The sequence below is a fragment of the Mustela erminea genome, chromosome 10 (assembly GCF_009829155.1).
Source record: "Mustela erminea isolate mMusErm1 chromosome 10, mMusErm1.Pri, whole genome shotgun sequence".
Classification (NCBI taxonomy): Eukaryota; Metazoa; Chordata; class Mammalia; order Carnivora; family Mustelidae; genus Mustela; species Mustela erminea.
Genome location: NC_045623.1, coordinates 83,094,205 through 83,121,071, shown reverse-complemented (window position 1 = coordinate 83,121,071; position 26,867 = coordinate 83,094,205). Strand labels below are relative to the sequence as shown.

Below are 26,867 nucleotides of genomic sequence, written 5' to 3'. Positions count from 1 at the left end.
CAGGACCCCAAGATCATGATCTCAGCTGAAGGCAGATACTAACCGACTAAGCCACCAGTGCACCCCTAATTGTGGAATTCTTGAAACTATCCCACCAGGTAGCATGGAAAGAAGGATGGTTTCCCACTACAAGAAGCATTCCAAAAGAAGGGACACAAAACTTCCTCTCTACTTGTTCAGTTCTCAGAACCAGAGTTCAGAAGTTCTTCAGAAACTAACTAAAGTAACTAACCAACTAAAGCAGCACTCTTCCAGTCACTTTTTATCCCGACGCCTGTTTACTTTCAACATCCTCAGATTTTATCTAATGTATCTAAATGTTCAATTTTGTTTTAAACATATTTTAATCTAATGGATAGTCTTCCTCTAGGTAATAATAACTTCTTTGGGGAAGAAACTCCAAGTCTTTCATAGCCTCTCTCTACCTCTGCACACGTCCTTAAGATGACATCTGCATGTGTGAGTTGTTAATGTGTTAAGGAAGCCTGAAACCTTGGATCCATTTGGTGTCCTTGTACTACATTTTACTTCTCTGGATGCTCAGCAGCTTATTGGTCAATGAGTGCTGTATCTTGTACCCTGGCTTCTCTAAGTTTATTAAGAGACTACAGGCAAACCTCATCTCTTTCTGAGGCCTGGGTGTTACTGCATTTTGTTCTAGGACTGGTGAGATCTACAGAGCTACTTTCCCCTGTACTTACCAGGTAATCTCATGGCTACTTTCTCTATGCCTCCCCAGAGGGTGAGAACTTCTGGATACATTCTAAATCACAGTGGGATTATGGGCCACTCACATGCAGAACTTCTTCCAAGACCCTATATCTAATTTTGTATGTGGAAGTTTGTGTTCTATTTCTTTAAAAATTTCCTCCCTGCCCCCATCACATAAGCTTCAAAACCCATGAAAACTGGATTCACCCCTAACTGACAGACACTCTGAGGGCCTCAGTGCAGGCCTTCTCTCTCTTCCCAACTGCACGAGGCCATTACTTTTACTTGTATGTGGCTGTTTGCCTGTTGGCATGGATACAGTCTGCAAATCATCTCTACCTGGAATTTCAAACAGAAGCAAAACAAGAGTGCTTCTATTGAAGAGCTAGAGTAGGAAGACAGAGGCATTTGTCTCTCAATCATTGTCTCTCTTTCCCTTCTTTCCACTACTCTTTAAGAGTCAGGCTTTCCTTTACTTCCCTATGTCACAGCCTCATGGCTTATTGTCTTAGACGAAAGGAGCATCTCTTCCGGAGTTTGGGAGAAATGAGATTCTTACTATGTGCTGAATTTTATAAGTTAAATAGAATTAAGGAAATTTAGCAAATTCTTTTTCTCTCCACTAAGCCTATTCTACTCTTTCCTGATTAGGGAAATAAGTCTCAGAGCTCCACTTCAGGCAAGAGTCAATGATGGAACATGATTTAAAGAAGCAAATTAAAATGAATTGGCTTGATATTTGCAAAGCATTATACCATTATACTCTCCTTTTTAAAAAAGAAGTCAGAAAATTGGATTTGTACATGACATAATCCTATTTTAAATGTTGGGATCTAATTAAAAAATAAAAAATTAGAATATATAAAATAATATATTCTTATGACGCTAGGAACCAAAAGGGTTCTGAGACATTTAGAAATATTAACTAATTCTCCCAACAACCTCTTTTACAGATGAGGAAACTGAGGCATGGTGCAAGTAACTTGACCAAGATCACATAGCTGTATGTGGTGCAAACCAAATACATGTCTGTGGGTAGAGTTGTTGCAAGGCAGCCAATTTGGAACCTCTAGTTTATGATATGTGTGAATAAGCTAGAAAGCAAAAGCCTTTGAATTCTGGCTTGGCTTCTCTGCTGAATGACCTGTACTAGTCACTTAACCTCTAGAAATCCCTCTGTAAAATTAGGATACTGTGATTAACCTTGCAGTGCTGAGTGTTGGTTTTCTTTTTTCTCCTTCCTTTTACATGGATGACTGCAGTGAACATTCATGATATGCTTGTATATTATCTGGGATGCACAAATCTTGCCTATTGTTCAAGACCCAATATATTCCTAATACTTCTAGAAATAATCTGCTATAATAGACAGTGCTAGGCTTGGGGTCAAGAAGCTTGTTTCAGTTCTGGTGCTGTTTCTGAGCATACAAGTTTCTGAGCCTCAGTGACTCTGTGTTTACAACGTGGAATTCAACTAAGTTAATGGCTTTCAACTGTGTTTTGAGAAATGCTCTATTTCTCTAAAAGTGAGAGAGGGCATTGAAAAAGAGAGAGGACAAGGGGAAGGATGGGTGAGCAGTTTATGGGTTCCCATCTCCACTACTAATTTTGCAACTCCATTTTAAGCTGTCAGATTTTATTAGAAGGGAGTATTCCACTGCCAATAAAATAGGTGGAAACCACTAGACCTTTCATGTACCCACATTCTCTAAAAGTCTTTTCTTGTTTTCTCTTTTTATTTCCTTTTTGTCCTAAACATGGAACTAAAGGGTCTGACAAGTTTCAAAAATTCCAGCTGAAATATACATTCTTTTGTCCTTTTCTTTTTTCTACCAAGAAGTGAAATTAAAGATGAAGAGGCCTCAGCAAGGACCATCGTGGAAACTTCCAGCAACTTCACAGATAGTTTCCAGCAAAATGTGATGGGTTAGGAAACTTTTCAGTTTCCAAACTGCTACCAAGTGACACACAAAAGTCATAAATTACCTCTCATTAGCCAGTGATTTTAGGAGTTTCTCATTTGCATTTGAATGTTTCTTACTGTGGGGGAATGACCTTCAAGAGGCAGCTTCTTTGTCTTTCTTACTTGATTGTCTTTAAGCTATCATTATGAACTCCATTAGAACAATTTTTCTCCACCTGAGGCTAAGGAACTGGAAGGTATGAAGAGGAATAAATCAAGCCCTTATTCTCAACAGTCTTCCTCAGCTTCCATTTTAGGGCAAGACAGACCCAAATTTATTTCCCAGTTTTCTGCTTGGAAATAAGATGATCATCCTTTAAGCCAGAGTCTCAAAGCTCCTTGAATGGAGGTGAATGAGGACACACAATTATCTGCGAATCATCACACGTCTTCAGAGGAGAATTACAATATTCTTGAAGTATCATGGAACTCCCATTTCTGATCTTCTAGATGAAAATTGATTTATATTTTGCTTTGAAGACAGGTTGGTACATTGAAAATCCCGGAAGGCTGTTGCTCAAATCTTGATTCTAAATTCACACCAGCATTCAGGCGCCTTGAGGCAAATTACTTTTCTGGACCAGACAGCAATTTTACCATTGGGAGCATTGGAGTAGATGCTTTCTGAGATTCTTTTCGATTTAGGTAGTCTAAAGACAAATTACTATCGAGGAAATTATCTCCAGTTGTTGGTTTGGTCTTCAAAATCATTACAGGATCTGATTTTGAGGTTAGGCTGTCAGAATTGGCCCTTAATATTCTACGGCCCGTGCTTCAGATTGGGCTATGTAACGGAAGGAGTTGGGTCTCCTTGAGTTGACTGGCTTGTTCCCGTATTGGTTGGGATTCTCTTCATGTTCAGAGGTCCACTGAGATCTTCAGCTCAATGGCATCGCCGCAGTCAGGTGTAAGTTGATGATCTGGACCCCTCACTGACATTTCACCCAATTCTCCAGATAGTCATTTCATCAGTTTCTTTCATTTCTCCCTCATCACTGCGTCATGGTCCCTTTAAGGCAGCGGCCATAGTTGAGTGGTGGGAGCAGCTGCTGGCAGCAAAGAGACTTGCAGGATTTGGCCTACCCTTGGCCACTCACCGCGCACGCTCAGGACCGGGGGCTTGGTGGGAAAGGAAGGAGGGGCTTAAGGTGCGCCTGCGCATCTGGGGCGCGCGCAAGGGGCTGGTTTAGTGATCCCTTTAAGAAACCGCAGGCGGAGGAATTTCTCTGAGAGAAAATAATCCTACTCACGGGGCCCCTTGGAGGCCATTAACCCCCCGAGTCCCGGCCCCCCCCTTTCCCGGGCAGGCCCTACCGCCCACGCGCGCACCCGTGGGATCTCTACATCTCCGACCCGGCGCGCGGCATCCGCCCCCTCCTCACTCTGAGCGCCAGGCCCGGCTGGGTCCGGGGAAGCTGCCGCGAGGCGGCCGTGCCTGCAGTGTGGGCGGGGGCCGGGGGCCCGAGAGGTTCCGCCGCCACCGCGCCGGGAGCCGCAGCGGTTCCGAGCGGGGCCCAACATGGCGGAGAGAGAGGTGGAGTCCGGCCCCCGAAAGAGGGTAGGTGAGGTGAGGCAGAACTCGGGCGGCGGGCGGCGGGGGGCGGGGCGGGAGTCGCGTCCCGGGGCCGGGAATGGGCCAGGCGCAGGCTCGTGGAGGGGTCGCTGAGGCCCGGTTGGGGAGAGGTTGCGGGCAGGACTGAGGCAACCTTGGGTATGGAGCGCGCTGGAGAGTGGTCCTTCGGCAGGTGGGACAAAGATTTGCTGCTGGTTAGGAGGGGGAGGGGCGGGGGTTGTTGTTTGCTTTATTTTTCTTTTTTTAAAAAATTTTTTTCTGGCACTGGGGGTGGCTTATGTGGGCCAAGGGAGGGAAGGTGTCATATTCTTAAGTGCATCTTCAGTAAATCAGAGTCTGGAAGTTTAACTGGGGAGAGGTCAGGTGGGGGTGGTAGTGGCGGGAATAAGTCGTGGACAGGTCTCAAGAGGAATAACCTGGAGGGTTCTTAAGTAACACCATCGCGAATTCATTTTCCTACCTCCTTCCCCCTCCCCCAATAACCGTTATCAGACCAAGGTGGAGGTGGTGCTCTTACCTGTGAAGAAGTGGGGTTGTTGGCATGTCCTCATTTAGATTTTGGCAACTCTAAATGTCGTGTTCTAGTCTAGCCTCTTTACTAACAATTAAGAACGTTATGACAAGTTTTGTCATCACAAGGGTGTACCCAACCAACCTGCAGAGGTGAAGCCAGTTGTACATGAGAGTTATTGAATGCCTTTTAAAGTTTGTCTTGAAACTTTTCTTATTTAATTCTGAATGATTTTTTTTTTCAGACGGAGAACAATACTGTACTATCGATTGGGAAATATTTTTCAGATTTTAAAAAAATATTTCCTCCCCACCCTCCCAAACCTTAGCATGTTGAGCAATGAGTTTCCTATTAGGAGTCTTCCTTTGGGGAATGGTCACAAAATGATCAAATTAGTGTTAAGCCAACCACGTAAAAAATTACTACTTAATTTTTACTGACAATGCCTTTATGATTTAGCATAGAATTAGCAATCTCATAATGAATTACAGCTAACATTTTGAGTGCTTACTATGTGCCTGGCACTGTGCTTTATAGGAGGAATTTAACTTTGCGTTAGCTTTGTAAAACCCATTTTGCAGATGAAGAAATGTGGGCGTAGAGAGTTTAAGTAATTATACTTACGGTCAGATAGCTCTTTAAGAGGTTAATCTGGGATTTGAATTCAGGTTTGTCCCAACTACAATGCTTGTGTCCGATGTCAGTCTCTGTGTCTCCCGTTAAAACCCTAAATTATAGGGGCACCTGGGTGGCTCAGTTGCTTAAGCATAAGATCTTGATCTCAGCTCAGGTCTTGATTCCAGGGTCTTGAATTCAGGCCCTGCATTGGGCTCCATGCCTAGCATGCCTACCTAAAACAAAACTTAAATTATAAATAACCAGAGAAATGTCAAATAGTTTTTTTCCAACAGTTTATTCTGAAGTATTTTCAGTTACACAGCAAAACTGAAAAAATTTAGAGACCGTTCGTATACTCACTGCCTAGTTTCAACTATTAACATTTTATTGGTTTTATAACGTATTTACTCATATATGTAGCCTTTTATCCATAATCAGTTATTTTATAATGCCTTTCATTGTATTTGGAGCAATTAAAATTTAATGTTGATAGTCTTACGTATATAGAAGTTTAAATCTTCCTTATGTAAAAATTAGTCGTAGCTAGAACAAGATATGTTGTATGATAGTATATTAAATAGTTCATTTAACATAAATATTGGGTATGGAATGCACATGTTTTGAAATTTTAAATTACTCTTCAAGCTCTGAGTCAGTTTAAACTGGATCCTCATTTGAGGAAAGGCACATGGCATGTGGTCAACCAGTTAAAATACATAGGATGAATTACTTTAGCTGTGTAATGTTCATTCAAGGAGATCTCTGAATCCAGTTGCTACTAATGCTATTATCATTCATCTTATAAAATGGAATGTTCTGGAAAACATCTAAGCAGGTTGGTAACAAATTCATCTAGATTTTAAATACTTCTTTTTCTTCTAATATACTTTAAAGGTGCCACACTGGTAGTAATCTAAACCATTATTTTTTAATATGTAATATATAGATAACCCTTCTACAGATTTTTCCCATTATTTTACCAATTTCATTGTGGAGGAAGGTTACATTCATTAACTTTTAGGCTCCATAATCCATTTTTTAAGTTATTTTATTTTATTTCATGAATTTTTTTTTTTTTAAGTAATGTGTATACCCAGTGTGGGGCTTGAACTACAACCCTTGGTCAAGAGTAGCATGCTCTACCAGACAGGTGTGCCTCCGTTTTGTTTTTGATATTTGGTTAGAATGTTCAGTAGGGTTATCCTGAACTGTACACATGGTACACATGCTTTTTTTCTCCCCTCATTTCTTTGATATGTGCTAAACTCATGGATTCCATATGTGTATATATTCTAAACAGATTAGTGGGGACTATGTACAAAAGAACAATATCTTTTTAAGTAATTTGACTGCTTTGATGCAGCTAAAAAAGTACATAGGCCTAGATAATAAGTTTAGGTTATTTAATCTGAAATAGTATTGATGAATGACATGGTGTTGTATTTGTGATGCTTCGCTGCATTGACCTGTATAATCATTAGTCACAAAAAGTTGTTGAGCACATATGCCAATTGTTGAACTGTATGCTGTGTATTACGTTGTGATATTTATGATCGTCTTACATAATTTATTCTGGCTCTCCTGCTTTTTTGCATCTCCAAAACCTATGACTTCCATGTAATAGGAACTCAAAAAGACTTACATTGATATTTGGTTAAGAAAGTTCACTTGTTCAAGTAGAGGTTCTAGGGCTTGGGTACCGGGTTACTTGCTTTGTAATTTTGGTTGCTTCAGTAAATCTTACATAGCATCTTTTATACTCCAAAATTGTCTCCTGTGGATTCAGATTTAGGGATCTTCTGATTGTTCTGGATTATGGTTAGATGGAAAAGTGTATTTTACGACTTGATTTGATCTTAAATTCTGTGTAGGACTGCTGGCTGTTTTTTATGCTTGTGGGCATTTAGAACAATAGGTATTCATTAGATAAGGTTGATTTGATTGTATTCTGACTATATTGGAATGCCAGTCTTTCAGTTTTTGAACTTGGGGAAGCTAATTATGTGGGTGGGTCAGCACCATATCCATCAATCATCTGTGCTAAAAACCAAGTTCATATGAAGTTCATACACACATAGTCTTTCTTTAAAGTTAGGATATTTTTGAGATATTTATGAATTTTAAGATTATAGAATTTTTATTTTCTAATGTAAGTTTTAAAATTCATTAGTTAGGCTTGTAAATAGTGGAATTATTTTACACATGGCTATTAAAATAAACTTACGAAGCATGTATGAGATCTAACTAAATCTAGTGGCCATATTTTTTTGTGAAATCCCTGTATCTTTTCAAAGTTTACATACAGAATCATGACTTTGGTAAGTGTATATGTTATTACATGGTCTAGTAAGTTGTATCCACTCAGACTTGTCTGTATATTAAATTTGAGGCATATGTGTTTGGTATGCTTAAAAGAAAGATAAGCATATGTATAAGTAGTATGCTTCCATTTTTGTAAAAATTAACCATTTTCCCTTCCCCACATATGTGTCTATACTTGTATATGTATGAGCTTGGAGAAAGTTGTGGAGGCTACATGTCAGGCTACATGTTACTGTTGATTACCTTCAAGGGGTGGGGATAAAGAAGGAAAGAGAGTAGGGAAAATTTTTTGCAAAATGGAAAAACAGTCATGGTATAATATTACGTGAAAATATAGGCTATAAAGTGTTATCCATATTATTATTGTAAATATGTAAAGAGTGAACATGCATGTAGGTAAGGAATAACAAATAACATGAACAAATGAAAACATTGACTTTTATCATGTGATGGGATTATGGAATTGTTTTGTTCTGGGTTTCTGTTATTTTAATATTTTATAATAAAATAATTGCGAAAGGTTGATCCCTCTTAATTCCTTGATGAACTTTTAATCTTTTCTCTTTTCACTAAATGTGTTACTTAAAAAGCACAGTGGTACATACTAAAAATATTTGCAGCTCACATGTACACAGTGTAAAGCATCTACTTGAATGCATTGGCTTTGTATAGAGAGCATTTGAAAAGGCCATTCTAGCGTTGATGATTCTGAATTATTTTCACGGTACCCATCTTATAACTAGCAGAGGTTTCTGTAAATAAAGTAATACTTGATATTTATAAGCATTTAAGTTTTAGTCATTATTTTAATTATTTTATGTGTAATATATCCTCTAATCCTCATTAATTCCATAAACAGTGATAACTATTACTGTCAGAGACTTTTTTTTTTGCTGAAGGTCATAATATAATAGGCTAAACCAGTATCAGGTATTACTGAAAAATTATACTGTTTGATAGTGTAGATTAGAATTCATTATAATAACATAAAAGTTAATGTGTTAATTGTATGTAACATGTAACATAAAATACATGTATCTAATATATATAATAATAGTCTAGGTACTGAATTATCTGGGATTTTTGGTGGTTAAAATCAGCGGAATCATACTTAAATTGAGGTATAAATTCTTAGGATGCATCGAAATCCATTCTAGTTTGAGATAACCTTAAAACATCTTCACAACTCAGAGGTTTATTTTTAAGAAAGTATACACTAAATATTTTAAAGCTATTATTTATTTTAAAGATAAAGTTTGTGCTTCCTTTGAAAATAGAATGATTTTCTAATTTACTAAAGGCCATTTAAGGAGATAAATGTAAAATTGCAATTTTATGGATATTTAGTGAATATTTTCAATTCTGTATTAGGAAACTGACCACTCTTTAAGGAAGACTGATGTTTCTTTTAAATATTCTGATTATTTTACTGTGCATTAATTATGTAATTATTTTAGCAACGGAAAGAGAAAGGAAAGCATTATAGCATAGTATTAGGTTGAACCATATAAAATTGCTAATACTTGACCATTTGACTTATAAAAAATGCATTTTCTTTTTTTAATTTTTTTGAACAACTGTAATCAGTTTATTAAAAAGGTTGACATAAGCATGTGCAATGGTGACTTCAGCCTCAACTCCTGGCTTAGTAGTGATGAACGTAATTTGCTTTAGTAATCTCAAAAGGACGGTGCAAGTCAGTGAGTTGCTTGTGGATCCTCATCTGAAAATGATCCCAAATTTTAGAACCTTCACTACAAGGAGTTTTCCTTGTAGTGATTTTCAGAGTCGTGGTAGGCATCCAAAGTTGTCCTTATACTTTGAGATTCTTCTTTGTCCCTCTGATCTAGTTGCAGATACCTTCTCCAAAGATTTTACATTGTGCTGGTTAGAGTAATTCTAATTTGTTGAATTCCGCCTCTGTTTCCACGGGTGTCTCCTGGTGTCTTTAAAAGCCCTGTCTGCAGCGCAGCTTTCTGATGGACTTGTTCCTTGGAGAGAGCAAGCAGTGGTGAGTGAGGAACAGAAGCGGAGCACCCAGAAGCTCTCTTGTAACTATGACTGTGTCTTCCTTAAAGAGCCAAGAATGCATTTTCAAATAGCTGAATGTAATAGAGCATGGGCTTTTCAAAGTCAGGTTATGGTACAGTCTCTAGTATTTAGTAATATTGGGATAATAACACCCACACCCATTTATGCTTAGGGAATATGCATAATATTACTTTGATTTCATTCCTATCTTTCTGGCCTCCTGGAAGCTTGTGTTAGCTACCTTCCTGCTTTTCACCAAAGATGATACCTGAGCAAACCTTTTCTATCCCACATGGTCTACCCTCTACTCTTTGAGGTTAAGGATCATGTGTTCATCTTTCTTTACATCTCCTAACTTGTTTTATAAATTTAAATGTGATATATATATGTACACATAGAAATACATACTGTATATTTATAAACAAAAATTAAAAACCCATTTTTATTGTTTCATAATTTGATACTAATAGAATATAAAATACAGATTGGTACAGTGAAACTGCATATTCCTCTTACCCAGCTTTGACAGCTGAACAGTTCTCAACATTTTGCTATTCCTCTCTCATCCAACTTTTTTTGGTCAAAATAATTTTAGTATATATGCTTCTGAAGTGAGCACTTGGTCAAAATAATTTTAAAGAAATCTCAGGTGTGACATCATTTAATCTATACATACTTGGGCATGTATTTCTAATAAGTGAGAATTAAAACTAAACAACTCCAATACCATACCTAATAAAGTTAAGAGTTCCTTAATCCAGTCTGTTCAGATTTCTTTGATTCTCTAAAATTTTTTTTTTTTTACAGTCGGTTTGTTTAAATCACTATCCAAATAAGATTTGCCATTTTATTTGGTTTATCTGCCTCTTAAATTTCTCTTAACTTCAACTATTGTCCTCCCTACTGTATACACCCTGTACTTTTTCCCATGCTATCTCTGTTGAAAAAACTAGGTCATTTGTTCGGGAGAATTTCCCACATTCTGGATTTGGCTGCTTGAATTCTTTTGGTGTTTTAACATGTTCAATTACCCTTCATATTTCCCGCAAATTAGTAGTTACATATAAAGCAGTTCTCAACTTTGGCTGAAAGTTGAGAATTACCTGGAGAGCTTTTAAATATCCTGATTCTCAGGTTACATTTCAGATTCATGAAATGAGAATTCATGGCTGGATTTTAGGCATCAATATTTTAAAAAATTCCCCAAGTGATTTAGTTCTGTAGTCAAGATTGAGAACTTGAATTGGTAGAGCTTTATGAGATTGAGGTTCAGTTTCTTTAAGAAAGAAAAATTCATGACAAAAAAAGGAAGAAAAATTCATGAATAGAGTTATATATAATTTATTTCCAATCAGTTTTAAGAATAAAAGGGTATGCTGTTTACAGTGGGGTAATAGCCATAAACTGGGACTGTCTGGACAAATTAGGATATATAGTCACCCTATTAGATGATGCTAGTAGACAGTGAATTCTTGCTGCATTATTCCAGGAGGCACACTTTTAGTGTTACTAAAATTGGTCAATTTACATTCTGTCCAGGGGATCTAAACATTATAGTTTTTTGTTTTTTAAAGATTTTATTTATTTATTTGACAGAGATCACAAGTAGGCAGAAAGGCAGGCAGAGAGAGAGGAAGGGAAGCAGGCTTGCTCCTGAGCAGAGAGCTTGATTCGGGGCTTGATCCAGGGACCCTGAGATCATGACCTGACCCGAAGGCAGAGGCTTTAACCCATTGAGCCACCCAGGCACCCCTAAACATTATAGTTTCTTAACATCTCACTTAATGAATTATCAGTCATAGATGATTCTCCTAGGTCTTTGATTTCATTAGAGGAGTGATTTTTTTTTTTTTTTTAACATATGTTATTCACTGGAATTCTTCTGTAAAGAATTTCTTCATCAGTTATTTGGTCACCCTGTAATATTTTTAAGGAGAAGCAGAGAGTAAATGCTTATTTTTTCTCCTTTATTTATCAACTTTCAGAAAAATGAATCGATTCCAGAGCAAATCCTAAAGGTGAGGCCTGGGAGGTGATATCATTATGAAGACATAGATTTTAATATGTTTGCTATATTTAAGTGTGTTGTGGTCAGTATTCTTTTTGATGTTTAAATTTGTCTCATTTTTTTTATTAATGGCTATCTGTATTAGAATCCTAACATAACATCCATATGTTATCCATGTGTAATCCATAACAGATTACTACCAGTTTGCTGGCTTAATATGGCAGAAATTTATTCTCTCTCATTTCTGGATGCTGGATATCAGGGTGTCAGTAGGCCCAGCTTCTCTCTGAAGGCTCTAAGGAAGAATTTTTCCTTCATCCAGCTTTTCCGAGATCAGACGAGATCGGGCGCGTTCAGGGTGGTATGGCCGTAGACCATCCAGCTTTTGGAAGGATTCTGGAAGTTTCTGGTGGTTTGATTTATATTCCTTGATTTGTTTAAGCATAACTCCAGTCTGCCTCCCTCTTCCCATGGCCTTCTGTGTTTTCTTTTCTGTCTCTTTTAGGGATGTCTTCATTGGATTTAGGGTCCAGCCTAATCCTGGATGATCTTGTCTCAACATGTTTACCTTAATTACATCTGTGAAGACCTATTCTCCTCACAATCTGAGCTTCTGAATGCATATGTCTTTTAGGGGCCACAATTCAAGCCACTACAGTCCACCTTCTTGTCCCTCAAACTTGACATCCATCCCGTATACAAAATACATTCATCTCTATCCCAGCATCCCCCAAAGTCTCAACCCCTTATAGCATGAATTCTTTCTTTCTTTCTTTTTTTTTTTTTTGAAGATTTTATTTATTTATTTGACAGACAGAGATGACAAGTAGGCAGAGAGGCAGGCAGGAGAGAGGAGGAAGCAAGCTTCTGGCTGAGCAGAGAGCCTGACTCGGGGCTCGATCCCAGGACGAGTGTGATTCTGGGTATGACCCATCTGGGATAAAATTCTTCTTCATCTGTATTCCTGTGAAACCAGAAAACAAATTTTCTGCTTGCTTTCTTTTTTTTTTTTTAAAGATCTTATTTATTTATTTGACAGACAGAGATCACAAGTAGGCAGAGAGAGAGGAGGAAGCAGGCTCCCCGCCGAGCAGAGAGCCCAATTCGGGGCTCAATCCCAGGACCCCGGGATCATGACCCGAGCCGAAGGCAGAGACTTCAACCCACTGAGCCACCCAGGTGCCCCAATATTCTGCTTTCCTGATACAATCCTGGGTCAGGCATGGGATAGACATTCCCATTACAAAAGGAAGGAAATGGAAGGAATAAAGGGATCACTGGTCCCACTTAAGTTCAAAACCCAGCTGGACCAATTTCCTTAGGTTTCAGGACCTGAGAAAAATTCTCTCTGGCTTGATCTTCTGCCTTCTGGGTTTACTGAAACAGTGTAGACCCCTGCTTTGAGCCTACTTCTCTGACTTCTACTTCTGTGGACCTTTCTTTTTCTTTGAAGGATAGCACATGTTCACACATGAGTAGCTTTATTAGCTCTTTCCTGTCAACAGAATTCCAGATTTTTTTTTTTTCATTTTTGTCTTATCTGTTCTTTGAAGTATAGGCTGGTAGTGTTTTTGTTAGTATACTATGTTCACACACCAGGGCACCTAGGTGGCTCTGTCATTGGGCATCTGCCTTTGGCTCAGGTCATGATCCCAGGGTCCTGGGATTGAGCCCAGCGTCAGGCTCCCTGCTTGGGGGGAAGGAAGTCTGCTTCTCCCTCTCCCTCTGCTTGTGTTTCCTCTCTTGCTGTATTTCTCTCTGTCAAATAAATAAATAAAGTCTTTAAAAAAATGTGTTCACAAACCTCGAGTCTTCTATGTAAAGGGGGTCCATACAATTAGACAAGAGGGTTCTTCGTGGATCTGGATAACCCAGTCTTTATTCCTGATTTAAATTGAGGTGACTGATTGGACCCATGAGTCATACATCTGATATCTTCAGCAAATAGTTGTCTAGCTATATCCTTGGCCCTTTCTCTAGAGCACATTTCTAATGGTGAATTTCGTAATTTTCACATCCTCTGAGATGGGCTGAGAACCTCCCAAATCATCAAGAGTTGTTTCCTTTTTGCTTAATATTTTCTCAATTTATCTCTTGGGTCTTCCTTTTTACTCTTAGCAACAAAAAGAAACCAGGTTGTGCTTTCAACACTTTGTTTAGGAATCTTAGTAAATATCTAAATTCATTGCTTCCAAGTTCTGCTTCCTACCCAGTATAGAACACAATTCTGTCAAGTTTTCTGCTACTTTATAATGATTACCTTCTAGTTCCCAATAGCATATTCTTCGTTTCCTTCTATTTTTCCTTCTAACATCTCACCAGAACCACCTTTAACAATCAGATTTTTCTCAACATTTTGTTCATGGTATATATGTGTTAAGATGTTAAAAGCTTTCTCTTCTTGTTCCTCACTTCCTTGTGAAACTTTACCAGAATTGTCTTTAGTTTTTTTTTTTTTTTAAGATTTTATTTATTTATTTGACATAGAGAGATCACAAGTAGGCAGAGAGGTTGGCAGAGGGGGTGGTGAGGCATGCTCCCCACTGAGCACAGAGCCTGACATGGGCTCAATCCCAGGACTCTGGGATCATGACCCGAGCTGAAGACAGAGGCTCAACCCATTGAGCCACCCAGGTGCCCCCACCAGAATTGTCTTTAATACTTATATTTGTACCAACCATCTCTTGAAGGCAATCTAGATTTTTTTTCTATCACGCTGCTCTCTTGTTATTTTTTTAAGTAGGCTCCACACCGGGTGTAGAGCCCAGCCTGGGGCTTGAACTCATGACCCTGAGATCAAGACCTGAGCTGAGATCAAGAGTGGGATGCTTTAACCGACTGAGCCACCCAGTCACACCCCCTCCCTTTTTTTTGATAGTTGACAGATTGCCTCTTACATGCTTCCTAAAATTCATCCAGCATCGGGGCACCTGGGTGGCTCAGTGGGTTAAAGCCTCTGCCTTGGGCTCGGGTCATGATCCCAGGGTCCTGGGATCGAGCCCCATGTCGGGCTCTCTGCTCAGCGGGGAGCCTACTTCCCTTCCTCTCTCTGTCTGCCTCTCTGTCTACTTGTGATCTCTGTCTGTCAAATAAATAAATAAAATCTTTAAAAAAAAAAAATTCATCCAGCATCTACTCATCCAGTTCCAAATCTTTTCCCATATTTTTAGGTATTTATTACCACAACCTACCATTTCCAAGTACCAAAATCTGTATTAGTTTACTAGGTTTGCTGTAAGAACTCACCACAGACTCGGTGGCTGAAAACAACAGAAATTTATTCTCTCATAGTTCTGGAGGCTAGAACTCCAAAATCAAGGGGTCAGCAAGGCTATCCTCTATCTGAAGGCTCTAGGAAAGAACCTTCTTTGTGTCTCTTTCAGCTTCTGGTGGCCTTAGGTTCCTTGATTTGTGGCAGCATTAACTCCCAGTTTTTACCTCTGCTTTCACATGGCCTTCTCTGTGTTTTTGTCTTTTCTAAGGAGAATTAGGGCCTTCCCTAATCCAGGGTCATCTCATTTCAAGATCCTTGCGCTGATTACATCTGCAAAGATCACATTCTGGATACCTGGGAGGACATATCTTTGGGGGCCACAGTTCAACGTACAACAAGTCTTTAAGGTTAGCACCTGAATGTTTTAAAAAAATTATATAAAAGTTACCTTAGGGGTGCCTGGGTGGCTCAGTGGGTTAAGCCTCTGTCTTCAGTTTAGGTCATGGTCTCAGGGTCCAGGGATCGAGCCCCGCATCAGCCTCTCTGCTCAGCAAGGAGCCTGCTTCTCCCTCCCCTTCTGTCTGCCTCTCTGCCTACTTGTGATCTGTCTCTGTCAAATAAATAAAAATCTTTAAAAAAAAGTTACCTTAAATTTTTTAAATGTGTTTAAATACACATGACATAAAATATACCATTTTATTCTTTTATTTTTTTATTTTTACTTATTTATTTTTTAAAAAGATTTTATTTATTTATTTGACAGAAAGTCAAGTAGGCAGAGAGAGAGGAAGAAGCAGGAGCAAAGAGCCCAATTCGGGGCTTGATCCCAGGACCCTGGGATCATGACATGAACTGAAGGCAGCGGCTTTAACCCACTGAGCCACCCAGGTGCCCCTAGAATTTACCATTTTAATTATTAAAAGTGTGTAACTCAATGGAATTAAGTACATTTTAATAGTGTTGTACAAGTATTACTACTGTCTTTTCTTTCTGTTTTTTAAAAGATTTTATTTATTTTAGAGAGAGTGAGTGTGGGGAGGGGTGGAAGGAGAGAGAGAGGGAGAGAATCTCAAGCTGACTCTGTGTGGAGCTTCATCCTGACTCAGGGCTTGATCTCAGGACCCTGAAATCAAGACCTGAACTGAAACCAGGAGTTGGAAGCTCAACTACCTGAACCACCCAGGTGCTTCTACCACTGTCTTTTTCATCCCGCACAGAAAGTCAGTCCACATTAAGGAATAACTGTTTTCTCTAGCTTCTGTTATGCTTTAATTTACTTTATAGCTCAATGAATTTGCCTATTCTAGATATTTCACATAAGTGGAATTAGACAGTATTTGACCTTTGGTGCCTGACTCATTTCACTTAGCGTAATATATCAGAACTTCATTTTTTTATGGCTAAGTAATAGTTTATTGTATGTAGGTAATACATTTTATTTATCCTTTTATTTGTTGACAGGCACAGTTGTTTTTATCTTTTGGCGATTATGAAAAATGTTGCTATAAACAGTGCTGTACCAATAATCTGAGTCTATGTTTTCACTTCTTTTGGATATATACCTAGAGATGGATTTGCTGGGTTAAATGGGATTTTTATGTTTATCTTTTTGAGGAATCCCCAGTTTGTTTTCCACAGAGGTGTATTAGCAATGCACAAAGGTTCTGATTTCTCCATATCATCTTCAGCGCTTGTTCTTTTTTCTTTTTTTTTTCTTTTTCTGATAATAGCTGTCCTGGTGGGTGTGAAGCAGTATCTCATTGTGGTTTTGATTTGTAATTTTTAAATCATTATTGATGGTGAGTATCTGTTCTTGTGCTTATTGGCCATTTATATATCTTCCTTGGAGAAATGTGTTTTTAAATCCTTTGCCCTTTTTTAATTGGGTTGTCTTTTTGTTACTGAGTTATAGGAGTTATTTATATATTTTGAAGATTTTATTTATTTATTTGACAGAGAGATACCACAAGCAGATGGAGAGGCAGGCAGAGAGAGAGAGAGAGAGAGAGAGGGAGGGAAGCAGGCTCCCTGCTGAGCAGAGAGCCCGATGCGGGGCTTGATCCCAGGACCCTGAGATCATGACCTGAGCCGAAGGCAGCGGCTTAACCCACTGAGCCACCCAGGTGCCCTATATTTTGGATATTAAACTCTGATCAGATATGTGATTTGCAAATATTTTCTCCCATTCAGGTGGTTTTTCATTTTTGATATGTCCATTGAGCCACAAAAGTTTTCAGTTTTGATGAAGTCTAATTTGTCTGTTTTCCTTTTGTAGCTTGTGCTATTGTTTTCAGTTTAAGAAACATTTGCCAAATATAAGATCCTGTAGTTTTTCCCATATGAAGAAGTCTGAGTTTTGTAGTTTAGCTCTTTAATGTAGGTCTTTTTTTTTTTTTTTTTTTTAAGATTTTATTTGTTTATTTGACAGAGAGAGACAGAGAGGTCACAAGTAGGCAGAGAGGCAGGCAGAGAGAGAGGGAGAAGCAGGCTCCCCGCCAAGGAGAGAGCCCGATGTGGGGCTCGATCCCAGGACCCTGGGATCATGACCTGGGCCGAAGGCAGAGGCTTAACCCACTGAGCCACCCAGGCGCCCCTTTAATGTAGGTCTTTAATCCATTTATAGTTAACTTTTGTTTATAGTATAATGTATGTGTTCAGTTCTGTTCTTTTGTATGTGGATATCCAGTTTTTCCAGCACTATATATTGAAGTTTGTTCTTTTACCATTGAATGATGTTGGCACCCTTGTCAAAAATCATTTGGCTTTTGTATTAATCACTTTGTGTGCTATAACAAAATAGCATAGATTGGGTGGCTTAAACCATAGAAATTTATTTCTCCTATTCCTGGAGGATGGGAAGTCTAAGACTAAGGTTTTAGGAGGTAGATTTCATTTGGTTTGTTGGCAGCTGCCATTTTTGCTTTGTGCCCTCATAATCTCTTCTTTGTGTATTCTCAGAGATTGAGTGAGCTCTGTGGTTTCTCTTATTAGGAGGGCACTAATTCTGTCATGAGAGCCCTACCCTGATAACCTCATCTAACCCTACTTACCTCCCAAAGGTCCTATCTTTAAATATCATAACATTGGGGTTTCAGTCTTCAACATGTAAATTTTGGGGACAGAAACATTCAGTCCATAACAGCCATGTATATAAGGGCTTATTTCTGGATTCTCAGTTTTGTTCCAGTGGTTTGTATGTCTCTTTGTGCCTGTACTACACTGTTTTGATTACTGTAGCTTTGTAGAAGTTTGAAATTGGAAAGTGTGAGTCCTCCAACTTTGTTTCTCCTTTTCAAGATTGTTTTGGCTATTTGGCATCCCTTAAAATACCATATGAAATTCAGGATTTTTTTCCTATTTCTACACAGTATGCCGTTGGGATTTTGTTAGGGATTGAATTGAATTTATAAATCTCTTGGGTAGTATTGTCATCTTGATACTATTAAATCTTCTAGTCAACAAATGCAGGGTATCTTTCCTTTTAGCTATGCCCTTTAAATTTTTTTTTTTTTTAAATTAAGTAAACTTAACCCCCAACGTGGGCCTAGAACTCATGACCCTGATATCAAGAGTGCCACGCTCTGCTGACTAAGCCAGTCAGGTACTCCTGTCCTTTAAAATTTCTTTCAGCCATATTTTGTCCAGGTCTCAGTGTACAAGTCTTGTAGCTCCTTGGTTAAATTTTTCCTAAATATCAGTGTAATTCACTGTATTAATAGAATGAAAAAAACCCTCACATGATCATCTCAGTTGATGTAGGAAAAAACATTTGAAAAACTTCATCAGACTTTATTTAATAAATTAGGAATAGAAGGTAACTTCCTCAACATGATAAAAGCTATATTTGAAAAATTGTAATTAACATCATATTGATGGTGAAAGACTGCAAGGCTTTCCCCTTAGATCAGGATGCCCTCTTTTGGTACTTCTAATCAATGTATTTGAAGTTTAGCCAGAGCAGTTAGGCAAGTTAGAAATGACATCTAAATTAGAAAGAAAGAAGTAAAAGTATCTCTTACTGCAGATGACATGATTATTTATATAGAAAACCTTAAAAATCCACCAACATCCGCCATCCCTGCAGACCCTGTGAGAGGTGGTAAGTTCAGCAGAGTTCTGGATTTAAAAAATCTCACGAAAATCAGTGTATTTCCACACATTAGCAATGAAATACTGAGAGGAAATCAAGAAAATTATTTCATTTATATAAGCATCAAAAAATAAAATACTTAGTTTTCTGTATTCTTTTGATTTAACTCAGTGGTCCTTGAAAGTTTATTACCTTTTGGTCAAAAAGGATGGGCCTAGGCTTATGCTTTTGTTACTATCTCAGACTTGGAATTAACTCCCAAGAAGCCTTGGGTACCTTTCAGTAGGAAGTGGTAGTTACAGAGTATAGTCTGAACTGAGATATGCTTTTTGAAATTAAAGGGGTTTTTTGAGACTGTTATTGCTTGTGTTTTTTATACTTCTTCCTCAACTCACATCTGGTTTTTCCTTCTGTTTCCCCACTGAAATTGTCTTTAACATCACTGAAATGACCTAATAATTACCAAGTCTAATGGATGCTTTTCAGAGCTTTTATTTGATTTCTCTTAGACATCTGACCCTATTGCCTGTTCCTCCTTGAAACTTCTCCCTTGTTTATAAAGATGGCATTCTCATGGTTCTTCTCTTGAATTGCTTCTTTTCGGTCATCTTTGACTCTTTTTGCATGCCCATTAAGTGTTGTTTCCTTGGCCTGTGTTTTTCTTGGGTAATCTCCTACAGTTGCTTTAAAACTACCCATTAAATACATCGTGATTTCCTTTCTGCTTTGCTTCTTTTTTTGTGTGTCTAAAACTCAAAATCTGTATTGCCAGATGTGTTTAGTTACTGTTTTCTAGTCATCCATGTTAGAAACTTCTGAGTCATCTTGCTTCTTCTCTTTTCCTTATCAATACTTTTTTGTTTTTTTAAAGATTTTATTTATTTATTTGACAGACAGAGATCACAAGTAGGCAGAGAGGCAGGCAGAGAGAGAGGGAGGAGCAGGCTCCCTGCTGAGCAGAGAGCCCGATGTGGGGCTCCATCCCAGGACCCTGGGATCATGACCCGAGCCAAAGGCAGAGGCCTTAACCCACTGAGCCACCCAGGTGCCCCTCAATACAGTTTTAATTGGTGAATCTTACTGAGATTACCTCAGATATGATTAAGATTTTATTTCTACTAACACCAGCCTAATTATGGTATTCGTTTTGTTTGCTTCATCTTAACTTTTCTTGCCTTTATTTATTTATATTTTATTGCCTTTATTTATTTATTTGACAGAGAGAGATCATAAGTAGGCAGAGAGGCAGGCAGAGAGAGGAAGAAGCAGAGAGCCTGATGCGGGGCCTGATCCCTGGACCCTGAGATCACTACCTGAGCCAAAGGCAGAGGCTTAAGCCACTGAGCCACCCAGATGCCCCTTTCCTTGCCTTTAAAACTCTTCCCCCCACTATCTGTGTTTTTTCCTCTCCCATTCATTCTGTATACTGGAGACTGATTTATTCTCAGAAATGAAAATCTGTTCATCAATATGGTAACAATTTGGCTCCCTTAATAATTATTCAATTCGTTAAGATAGGTGCTATTCAGATTCTCTTCCTGTGGCAAGAAGCAGGTTGCATTAGGGCTCTGACTCTCCTCTTAGAAATATACTTTTCAAAAGAAAAAAGAAAAAAAAGAAATGTATTTTCCCTTCATGGGAGAGGTTTTTTCTAATTGTCTCTGCTGTTGTCATGCTAGCTTGGTTGGTAGGGGTCCTCCTTGGCCCAGCAGCCAGAATGTAGAGATAGAATCTTTGCTTAATTCCACCCAGCACAGTTGAGACCAGGCTGTGACTTTTTAAAAGATTTTTTAAGCAATCTTCACATCCAGTGTGCTGCTTGAATTTACAACCCTGAGGTCAAGGGTTACATGCTCTACTAACTGACCAATTCAGGTGCCCCCCCGAGGTTGTAACTTTTAAACAAGACTTTATTAAAAATTGAGTATAGTGGGAGGGAATTACAAAACCAACACAGTAGTCCACCCCCACCCGAAATCTGTGGTTTTGCTTTCTGTGGTTTTAGTTACCCACAGTCAACCGCGGTCCATCCGGAAGCACACGATCCTCCCTATTGTCGGGAGGTCAGTAGTAGCTTAACATTGTATTGCAGTGCCTGGTTGTTCACCTCATTTCATCTCATCACATAGGCATTTTATCATTTCATGTCAACACAAGAAGAGTGAATACTGTATTTTGAGAGAGTAACCAATTCACTTAACTTTTATTACATTGTAGTGCTGTAATTGTTCTGTTCCTGGTGTTAGTCTTTTCCTGTGCCTAATTTATACATTCAGCTTTATCACATTTATGTGTAGTTGGTCCTTGAACAACAGTGGGGTTGGGGCATCTGTCCCCCCACAGTAAAAAATCTGCCTATTCGTTCTTTAAAAATAAATAAATAAATAATTTTTAAAAGACTTTATTTATTTGACAGAGAGTAGGGGAGAGAGCGAGAGAATGCACAGGCAGGGGGAATAGCACAGGGAGAGGGAGAAGGAGGCTCCCTACTGAGCAGGGAGCCCAATGTAGGACTCAGTCCCAGGATCCCAAGATCATGACCTGAGTCAAAGGCAGACGCTTAACCGACTGAGCCACCCACGTACCCCTTATTTAAGTAATCTCTACACCCAGTGTGGGGCTTGAGCTCACAGCCCCAAGATCAAGAGTCTCATACTCTTCTGACTGAACCAGCCAGGCACCCCTGCCTCTAACTTTTGACTCCCCTGAAACTTAATCGCTAACACCCTACTATTGACTGGAAGCCTTAGTGATAACATAAATAGTTGATTAACACATACTTTGTCTGTTGTATGTATTACATATTATACTGTTAACAATAAAGCAAATTAGAGGAAAGAAAATGTATGTGTATATATACATACATATATATGTGTGTGTGTGTGTGTGTATATATATATATATATATTTTTTTTTTTTTTCCCTATTTTGAGAGAGGTAGAGAGAGAAGCTATGAGAAGGGGGTTGAAGGTAGGGGAGAGGGACAGCGGGAGAAGGAGAGAATCTTAAACAGGCTCCATGCCCAGTGTGCCACTCTGAGCCTGATGCAGTCTCCATCTCACGACCCTGAGATCATGACCTGAGCAGAAATCAAGAGGCAGACACTTAACTAACTGAGCCATCGAGGCACCCCAAAAAGAAAATAATTTTTAGAAAATCATAAGGTAGAGAAAATACATTTGCAGTACTGTACTGTATTTATTGAAAAAACTGTGTAAGTGGACCTGTGCAGTTCATACCCATGTTGCTCAAGGGTCAGCTGTACTACCTTTAATAATTAGCTATTCCAAAATTTTTTTTAAAGATTTTATTTATTTCTTTGACAGAGATCACAAGTAGGCAGAGAGGCAGGCAGAGAGAGAAGAGAAGCAGGCTCCCTAACGAGCAGAGGGCCTGTTTCAGGGCTTGATCCCAGGACTCTGGGATCATGACCTGAGCCGAAGGCAGAGGCTTTAACCCACTGAGCCACCCAGGTGCCCTGAGCTATTTCTAAAAAACTTTGGGGGCGCCTGGGTGTCTTAGTGGGTTAGGGCCTCTGCCTTTGGCTCAGGTCATGGTCCCGGGTCCTGGGATCGAGCCCTGCTCCTCAGGGAGCCTCCTTCCTCCTCTCTCTCTGCCTGCCTCTCTGCCTAGTTGTGGTTTCTCTCTGTCAGGTAAATAATAAAAAATAAAAAAACAAAAACGAAAACTTTGAACACCAAAAATTTAAAAAAAAAGGAAAGAAAGAAAAAAACCCCTTCATTCTGGAGAAGGAATTAATAGAAGAAAGGTTGTTATGTTGGTTACACTTTCTTTGTATACAGTTCAGGTTTAACTTTCCACAAAGATTTTGAGGTAGTTTACAAAAAGATATATAAAGATTAAAATAATTAAGGACCATGGTACAGGAAAATACAGATATGGTAACTTTAATGTTGTGATTGATCAGAGAATATAATTATGTTCTATTATCACATAGAACAAATATTACTGCATCTGTGAAGAAAGAGCGTATTGTAGCACTGTCTAAAAGTAGTTTCAGATGTGAATCTTGAGTAGGAGACACTGAGTAATGTAGTGAACATTGTCTTCAGTAACATTTTCTTTTTAACAGAAGAAAGTCTCAATTTCTCTTCTATAAGTTTCTGTATGAACATTATTTCTTTTGGGTAAATAATTAGTGGGATTGCTGAGTAATAAAAGTTTTCTTTATGTTGTGTTTTGAGTTATTTTATATATTTTGGATATAAATCTTTTATTAGATATGTGTTTTGCAAATATTTTCTCTTAGTCTGTGGCTCATCTTCATTTTCTTAACATTGTTTTTCAAAGAGCAGAAATTGAGATTGAGGCTGGTGAACACATACACGTATACAGACATGGATTTAATTTTGTGGGAATCAGCAGATAGATAACAGGAGACCCAGGAGAATCGTGGTGTATTTGTTTTTAATTAGCAATATGCTTCAGAATCCCCTGAGGAATTCTATCCCTGCTCCTTTACAATACACAAATGTCTAGTCCCTATCTGTCCCAGACCTTCTGAAATAGATTAAGAGGAGGATTGCGAAGTAGGAACCACTATCATAGTGGTTCATAGTACATAGTAGATGTACTATCATAGTACATTTTGGCCTTAGTTCTTACCATTAACATGGTTTTTGTTTCCTTACAGATAAAATAGAAATAAAGATCTATGTAACTTAGTAGGTTTCAGGAAGTTAGTGCACAAGAAATACTAGCATACACTGGGAGGTGTTTTCTGGAGGCAAAGGGGAGAGATTGAGTAGTGTCATGGAAGCCTTGGAAGTCATTGTTGGGAAGTGAATGTGAACATTACTTTTTTCTTGCCTTCTATTCTGTGTGACACTTGAATTATTTAAGAAGCAAATGTTTGCTCCAAGTATTCCTTTCATTCAACCCTTTTGTTCCCATGAAATGGACTATGATGTTTTCTTTTCTTGAATTCCATTATATCATAGTAACTTTCTTGCTTTTCTATACAATCTTCATATGATTTTTCATAGAGTTTATGTCAGAGTTGAATTATTTCTCTAGAGATAGTTATAGAAAATAGGCATGCTTAGTCCTTCAGTTTTTCTTCATGTTTGATGCTTTAATATATAAGTAGTTATTTTCCTCACTATAATTCTTATATATGGAAAGTAAATTTTTATTTTTTTAATTTTTTTTATTTTATTTTTTTTTAAAGATTTTATTTATTTATTTGAGAGAGAGACAGTGAGAGAGAACATGAGCGAGGAGAAGGTCAGAGGGAGAAGCAGACTCCCCAAAAAGCTGGGAGCCCGATGCGGGCCTCGATCCCGGGACTCCAGGATCATGACCTGAGCCGAAGGCAGTCGTCCAACCAACTGAGCCACCCAGGCGCCCTGGAAAGTAAATTTTAAGACGCAATATCTGATCCTTACCAACAAGGAAAAAAGGGTGTTGTATCCAGTAACAAAGGAAGATTTGCTTTATTTGTTTAATTGTCATTTGTTGGAATAAAGAATACAGAGAGGCCCCAAAATAGTTATTTTGAGTTGTAATAAGTGATATTATATAGAAAAAAAGCTGCTTGTTTTATATGAGGAGTACAGCTGTGCATTTAAGAGGTTTCTAGGGATTATTACTTTTTTAAAACCTTTGTTACAGAAACTTGAAATGTAGAGCAAATAGTTCAACTAATGGTTATATATTCATCATTCATCTTCTTTAATAATCAACTTTCTGCCTTTTATTTATTCCTCTCACATGTCTTTCCCTATAATTTTTTTTAAAGATTTTATTTATTTATTTGACAGACAGAGATCACAAGTAGGCAAAGAGGCAGGTAGAGAGAGAGGAGGAAGCAGGCTCCCCGCTGAGCAGAGAGCCCGATGTGGGGCTCCATCCCAGGATGCTGGGATCATGACCTGAGCCGAAGGCGAGGCTTTAACCCACTGAGCCACCCAGGCGCCCCCCTATAATTTAAAGCAGATTGTAGACATACTTCATTTCACCTGTTTTATATCTCTAACAAATGCAGTCTCTTTTTAAAAAAAAATCATACCCTTATCACACTGAACAAAATCAACATGATTCTTTAGTGCCACCTGATATTTGTACAACTTTCTTATTTCACAAGGTTAGAAGCTAAAACAAGGTTTGTGGCTTGTTTTGTGGCTTGTTATGTCTTTTTAAGCCTCTTTAAATCAGTAAATCTCCCCATTTAAAAAACTGCCATTTATTTTTAAAAGACATTGGATGATTTGTTTTGCAGCATTTCCCACATCCTGGGGTTTGCTGCTTATTTTCTAGTGTCATTGAACATGTTCTTCTATTCTTCATGTTTCCTGTAATTTGTAGAAGTGTGATTAGATTCAGGTTCAAATTTTTTTTTTTTTTAAGGAATTCTCCATAGGGGGTGCTGTGTTCTTCCCATGATGCCACTTGTGGAACTATCACGTTTGTCCTTGTTCAGGTGATGAAAGCTTAATCCATATATTTAAAAGTTCCTCTTCAGTTTTTTTTTTTTTTTTAAAGATTTATTTATTTATTTCAGAGAGGCAGATAGAGTGTGCTAGAGTGCAAGTGAGCGGGGGAGGGGGCAGAGGAAGAGGGAGAGAATCTTTTTTTTTTTTTTTAAGATTTTATTTATTTATTTTAGATAGAGCACAAGGAGGGGGAACAACAGAGGGAGAGGGAGAAGCAGGCTCCCTGCTGAGCAGAGAGCCCAATGTGGGACTTGATTCCAGGATCCTGGGATTATGACCTGAGGTGAAGGCAGAGGCTTAACCCACTGAGTCACCCAGGCGCCCCTGAAAGAGAATCTTAAGCAGACTCCATGGTAAGCATGAAGGATGATGTGGGGTGCCATTTCATTCCTGAGATCAGGACCTGAGCAGAAACCAAGAGTCAGACCTGAGTCAGGGGAGGGAGTTATCCCCTCCCCTTCAGTTTTTGACCTGAATGGTTTTAGCTTTCATTGGTAGTTATTTCTTCTTTAAAAATTTTATTTATTTATTTATTTATTTACTTTTGAAGATATTTATTTATTTATTTGACAGACAGAGATCACAAGCAGGCAGAGAGGCAGGCAGAGAGAGAAGGGGGGAAGCAGGCTCTCTTCTGAGCAGAGAGCCGGATGTGGGGCTCCATCCCAGGACCCTGGGATCTTGACCTGAGCCAAAGGCAGAGGCCTTAACCCACTGAGCCACCCAGGCACCCTTCTCTTTTTTTAAAGATTATATTCCTGGGGCGCCTGGGTGGCCCAGTGGATTAAGCTGCTGCCTTTGGCTCAGGTTATGATCTCAGGGTCCTGGGATCGAGCCCCGCATTGGGCTCTCTGCTCGTTGGGGAGCCTGCTTCCCCCTCTCTCTCTGCCTGACTCTGCCTACTTGTGATCTCTCTCTGTCAAATAAATAACTAAAATCTTTTTTTTTTTTTTTAAGATTTTATTTTTTATTTATTTGACAGAGAGAGATCACAAGTAGGCAGAGAGGCAGGCAGAGAGAGAGGGGGAAGCAGGCTCCCTGCTGAGCAGAGAGCCCGATGCGGGACTTGATCCCAGGGCCCTGAGATCATGACCCGAGCCGAAGGCAGCGGCCTAACCCACTGAGCCACCCAGGCGCCCCAAAATAACTAAAATCTTAAAAAAAAAAAAAAAGATTATATTCCTTAAGTAACCTTTAAGTCCAGTGTGGGGCTTGAACCCACAACCCTGAGATCAAGAGTTGCATGCTTCACCTAGTGAACCAGCCAGCCACCCTGATAATTATTTCTTGGTTCAGTCTTTTTTTTTAGGAATTATAAAATGATGGTTTCCTAGATCTTTTATTTCTCCCATGTCTGTTAGTTATGATTAT

At 38.7% G+C, this 26,867-nt stretch overlaps 1 protein-coding gene across 1 annotated transcript in view; it reads left to right on the top strand.

Annotated features, from left to right (window-relative positions):
- The first annotated feature begins 4,084 nt into the window (after window positions 1–4,084).
- The window catches only part of ZMYM4 (zinc finger MYM-type containing 4), a 142,771-nt gene continuing 119,988 nt past the window's right edge, over window positions 4,085–26,867 (top strand). Inside the window, 1 exon segment of the mRNA XM_032361592.1 lies at window positions 4,085–4,232. Within this exon segment, the coding sequence (XP_032217483.1) occupies window positions 4,194–4,232 (39 nt within the window). The 5' untranslated portion in view covers window positions 4,085–4,193.